The 6,000-nt window shown below is 40.8% G+C and overlaps 1 protein-coding gene across 4 annotated transcripts in view; it reads left to right on the top strand.

Moving 5' to 3' along the window:
* Positions 1-732: 732 nt before the first annotated feature.
* Positions 733-6,000, top strand: part of zfand3 (zinc finger, AN1-type domain 3) — a 61,118-nt gene continuing 55,850 nt past the window's right edge. The window contains exon 1 of one of the 4 annotated variants that reach the window (XM_020489364.2): positions 733-1,219. In XM_020489364.2, coding sequence (XP_020344953.1) covers positions 1,158-1,219 — 62 coding nt within the window. In that variant the 5' untranslated portion in view covers positions 733-1,157. The remainder of the gene's footprint in view (positions 1,220-6,000) is intronic. The other 3 variants (XM_020489361.2, XM_020489362.2, XR_002256003.2) reach the window with 3 other exon arrangements.

Genomic DNA, 6,000 nt, shown 5'->3' with positions numbered 1-6,000 from the left:
CTTCTTTGTCATTCCCAGACAAGCTGAATGGTACCATCTCTGGCATACAGAGCATTCGATCTGCAGTATTAAAAACATAAAACAGGGTTATAAATTGTAAATTACAAATCTGGAATACCCAAATTATGTTACATGCTTTTGCAATTAGAAACATTTTGAAATTGAATTGGATTTTTGTTCAATTGCTATATTGACTTTAAATTACATGCATTTGACCATAACCCTGACAGAAGCACACATAACTGAGGTGTTAATCATCGTTGAGTATTCAGGCATTAAAAAATCATATTGTAATAAAGGCACACATTTGCAAAAAACTTATGCGTTGATAAAAAAGGTATCACACATCAATGTCGTAATATCAAACATTACAATAATGGCAGTCTTTGTGATCCAAATCAGTTTACTCATCACTTGTGACAGATACAACGTGTGTACCCATTACAGTGAATTGCTGTCATAGTATGTATCTAGTATCTCTCATAGTAGAATAATAAAATAGAGTCATGATAATAGAACATTAGTGCAATAATACAAGGATAACCCTGATAAAAAAAGTTTTGTGCCCTCTAAACGGACTACATGCCCTCTATCAAATCAAAACTGGAATGTTCCTCAAAACAAAGGTTGTAAAAGTATGCTAGACATTTATAGAATAAATCATACCTAGTTCGATGATTCTGTGACAAACGGTGAATTAGTTATTGATTTTTAAATTTTTAAATGGCGTTTGGCGTGTGTCTGTTGAATGTCCGAATGTGTGAATATAAAAACAACACTTTACCTCGGTATTTAGACGCGCGTGTATATCACCAAGGTTTCGATATTCACCGGCACTATTTTCCGCTTTGGTTCCGCCTTCACTTCAGCTGACCGGCCTCGATTACCCTGTGTTGTCGGACGGACTTTCCGCGGCCGTTAATTATAAATGATAAATTAAAAACTGTATGGTTGACAGCGGACGCTCGTGTCGGGAAAGCACTCCATGTTCGTTGACATTTTCATCCGGATATTTTTTATTTTATTTTTTACTGTGGATGTTATTTCTTTAGTTCGTGTCTTGGAATCTCTCTACGGTACCATAACTAGGCCGCAACCCTATCCCCGGTGTCACCTACGTGCATTTAACGTTAACTGGTCATCGACTGGAGACAACCATGGGGGACACAGGCAGTGAACGAAGCAAGCCGCCACCACGCTGTTCCTGTGGATTTTGGGGGTAAGAGTTAACTAGCCAGTTATGAATAATAAATATAGCTATGTAGTTAACTCTAGCTTGGTACAGCTAATGAAATGTACACTAGCCCCCCGGTCTTTCATAGCTTGAAGCCTGTCGCTAGCTAACGTTAGCTAGGTACAGAGGCAGAATGTGGGGGATGTGTTGTTTCAACTAGCTAAAGTTAACATCTAACTAGCTGTTACATTTGATAAATGGCTAATTTCATGGAAATTGTCATTTTGTTTTTCAATATTAATGTCGCCTTACATTTGTAACTACTAACTCCATGTAATGCTAATGTTAGCATCAGCTTGACAGCTAATGTAAAAGCTAACCGGAGCGATCTAACAAACATATCAATATCTGCTTTTGGTGCTGCTGCTGTGACGCTACTTTGACAGTTAAGCCAATGTGTAATTATATATAATTACAAGCCAGATTCAATCCAAACAATAGCTACGTTTCGAGAGAATGTCAACATACCGTTGCAAGCTGGTTTAATATGAAGTTAAGTTAGCTAGTAGACCTAATTATATATGTATGGGTCATATGTCCGAGGTCACACCAAATATTCACAATACACCTCGATAGGGGGACTGATGTATATGCTAACTGTTGGTGTTCTACTACCGAATTCTCTTGCGGGTTATTGTTTTATTAACCTTGAGAGCTCAGTCTTTATCCAAAATGTCAACCAGAGTAGACCTATAGTTCGTATAGGGCAATGTTTTTATGAACTCTTATGTGTAACTGTTGGTGACCATTGTATCTACCTCATTTTCGAACGCTTTTGAAACAGAAGCCAAACTGGAAAACCTATGGATGCAACTTCCTCCACACCACTAGAAATCCCTGCATTAACATCTTTCTGTTAGCCTATACATCCTGACAAAATGCACCATATTAATGGCCTGCTAATGTGCCTGGACCCTGTAGGGCTAAACTACAGAAAAAAGACTCATAACTGATCCAAATGGTTGCCTAATCAGGCATGCTAGAAAATTAAGCATTCAAAACGCCAGACGATTATTGAAATGACAATGGCTATTCACTGCAGTTTACAGCCTAGGTCTTAGGCTATAGTTTTGTACCCACTTGAAAACAATAAGATTATTCATTACATTGTGTTGTGGCCTAGACAAGATAAATGTGTTTTCCCTAAAAAACGGAATCAATAGGGTAGCTTTTCGAGCTTGATCACTGCTAGACACTCTTTCGACACAGGTATAAGGCCCTCTCCCATCTTCCTTTCGGTAAATCAGACCACACCTCCATTTTGCTTCTCCCTCCTACTAACAGACTCGAGGGAAGTTCCGGTGGTCAATTCTGTACAGCCTTGGTCCGACCAATCAGAATCCAGGCTCCAAGAATGTTTTGATTACGTGAATGGGAATATGTTCCGGGTAGCCTCTGGGGATAAAATCAATGAATATGCCGACTCAGTCCCTGGATTCATCAAACAATGCATAGATGTGATTCTGAGTCTTTCAAAACTTATCTGACTCAAAAAATGTGTCTTGATGGCAGCCTGTAGGGAAACTGAAGGAAAAAGGTGCTGCTTATTAACACGCTAAAGTGACTGGGGACAATGTTATGGTTAAATAGTACAAATACGACCTATGCAGATCGCTCAAGGTGGCGAAATACATATATAGGGAGAAAGTGGATTAGCAATTCTGCAGGTCAGACACAAGGCATATTTGGCAGGGGCTCCTAACGATCACAGATTACAAAAGGAAAGCTAGCCACGTCGCTGACACCAATGCAGCCCTATCGGAGGAGTTGAACACCTTCTCACGCTTCAAGCACAACGATGACTTTGAGAAGTCGAGGAGAGCCCTTGAGAACAACGAGGGTTATGTGCTTATCGTCTCCACAGAGGACACAGAGGTAAGTCATTCAAATATGTTAACCCTTTGAAGGCTGCGGCCCAGAAGGCATCCTGCCCTGGGACTGAACTTCTCTCAATGCAACTTGGTCCTGGACTTCCTGACGAGCTGCCCCCAGGTGGTGAATTTAGACATTACCTCTGATTCTCAATATAGGGGCACCTCAAGGGTGCATCCTCATTCCCCTCCTGTACTTCCTTGACTGTTGCCTCACACAGTTCCGAGTTTGCTGATGACACGACTGTAGTAGGCCAGATAACCAACAACGATGAGACGGCCTACAGGGAGGAGGTAGGCACTCTGACGGTGTACACATCTCTGAGGAGATGAAATGATCAAACCACACGGACACCATTGTGAAGAAGGCACAGCTACTCTTCAACCACAGGATGCGAGGGCCCTCACAGTGTTCTACAGGCGCACCATCGAGAGCATACTGTTGGCTTGCATCGCGTCCTGGTACGGCAACTACACCGCCTCTGACTGCAATGCGCTACAGAGGGTGGTACGCTCAGCCAAATGCACCATTGGGTGCACACTGCCTGCCCCCCAGGACACCTACAACACCAGGTGTTGCAGAGAAGGCCAAAAATATAATCAGGGACCCCAGTCACTTGAGCCATGGCCTGTTCTCCCCTTTTCCATCAGCTGGATGCAGGCAGTATAGAAGCATCATTGGGAAGTTGTCAGACTGGCCAATAGCTTCTACCCCCAGACCATCAGCTCCCCCTATGGACATTGTACATGTGACTATTAAATTTTTTTTTTTTTAACTTATATATATATTAAAAAGCTGTTCTCGTGCGCAATAGGCTATACACAAGCCTCTCCGCAATAGACCATTCCTCTACTCGTGATATCCCAGGAAAAGCTATAGGCTGCAAAAGATATAGGATAAAAAAAAAAAAATTATACTAGGCTTAATAGCCTAGTAGGCCAAATTTAACTGTCGAAAGTTGAGTGGTGTTTTGAACACTTTTGTCCAGTTCTGATAAAATTGTTGCACTGATGCATTGCAAATAGTTGCACAGGACAGCCGAGTGAGATGAGCATGGTGAAAAAGAAGACCCAAAGGAATTGACAACAATTTGAAAAATGGAAAATGATGCACTGTTGACATGCTGTAACAGATGGGCAGGTTAAATGACACTTATTGAATTGCTACTTTTTAATGCAAGTTACTATGTAATTGTTCATCAGGCCTACATGTACATCGAAGTAGCCTTTTTTGTTGTTGCAGTTTTCACTATGAAAAACCCTTAAATCACAATGTTGTTACCATCTTAATAATAGACTGTGCAGTAGGCTACTTTGTTTTCAATGGTCTCTCGCTGGGTGACTGATGCAAGAGGCGAGGTGTTGCAGAATAGCTTGTTCAGATTTTACATTTTATTGAACCTTTATTTAAACGGGGTCACATTGAGATTCCAATTATTTTACTTGAGCCCTGTATACATTACAATTAAAAACATAATAAAACATATACATGTGTATAAAACAATATAATTCAGCACACGATAACAAAAACACATTACATAAAAGCAATCACATTCAACTACATAGAGGTCCTTAATCATATTTTTAACTGCCTGAGTGGCACCAGCACATGTAACTGCAGTGAACTCTGTATATTGTTCCACAAATTAGGGGCAAAAATTCTAAATGCAGAGTTTCCCAAATCTGTGGAGACTGAAGGGATCTCTAGTGTGTTTGTGAAAATAGATTAACATTAGGCTAGCCTACTCATTAGGATACTGTTTGTAAATATTGACATGAGCTTGTGTAAGAGTAGAGCTTTCGTCCTTCCCCTCGCCCCGACCCAGGCTCGAACCAGGGACCCTCTGCGCACACACAGACAACTGACACCCACGAAGCATCATTACCCATCGTGCCACAAAATCCACGGCCCTTGCAAAGTAAGGGGAAGACTTACTTCAAGGCCTCAGAGCGAGTGACGTCGTCGATCGAAACGCTATTAGCGCGCACCACCCCTGACTAGCTAGCCATTTCACATCGGTTACACTTGCCAACCACAAGGCCTTTTTTCAGCTAAATTTAGCCTAGTCTGGAACATCAGTCATTTTTATTGGTGAAGTGGGTTGTATAGGCTAGGCCTACTTCGTTAAAAAAAAGTATTGATACATTCCTTTCTCTTTTTCTCTGCATGACCGCTATTGACTATTGCAGTGTCAGAACAATAATTATTTTAAATTTTTAAGCAGTTTGACATCTGTGTTGCTGTTGTGCAGAACAAGGAACAGCCCTACATTGGCTATCCTTCTTGCCTTATGAAGGTAAAGAAACCCTTGCATTTTGAGTTAAGAACCTGTTTCAGCAAGGCTTACAGACTTTGTTTGTCGTGCAGACTGTCATTGATTTCAAAAGCAGATGGCTCAGAATTCCCCAACACAAGCATGTGAAGCGAAGGGATATTGGGTAAATCCATACATGTTTGCACATGGAAGAAGTAGTCAGAAAGTGACTTTGCAAACTGTTTATCCTGTTTTACACACAATTCACACAGACGATTCAATTTGTAAGTTAAAGGCACAGTGCAGTTAAACATGTGTTTCCTTTTATTTTTATGTCTACACGGAGGTCGAAATAACACAAATTGTGAATTTTATAATAATGCCCTTGTGTATGAGCTGTTTTGAAGAAACAAACAAAAAAATTGGAATTTATTTGTAATAATGCAAATGAAAGATGAACATCTCTTCCTGCTGCTGGTCTTGCCCTATCAAACTGGTACTCCTCATATTGACATTTACAGGAGAGGTATCTAGTTATCCACAGCCAAAAGCAAGAGATTGTGCAGGAGCTGGCTGCAAAGCAGCAATTGTTTCTTTGCACGGTCTTCTGTGCAAACAATCACTTTGTTTGATATGGCAT

Source organism: Oncorhynchus kisutch, linkage group LG8, assembly GCF_002021735.2.
Source record: "Oncorhynchus kisutch isolate 150728-3 linkage group LG8, Okis_V2, whole genome shotgun sequence".
Taxonomy (NCBI): domain Eukaryota; kingdom Metazoa; phylum Chordata; class Actinopteri; order Salmoniformes; family Salmonidae; genus Oncorhynchus; species Oncorhynchus kisutch.
This window is presented reverse-complemented; position numbering and strand designations above follow the sequence as displayed.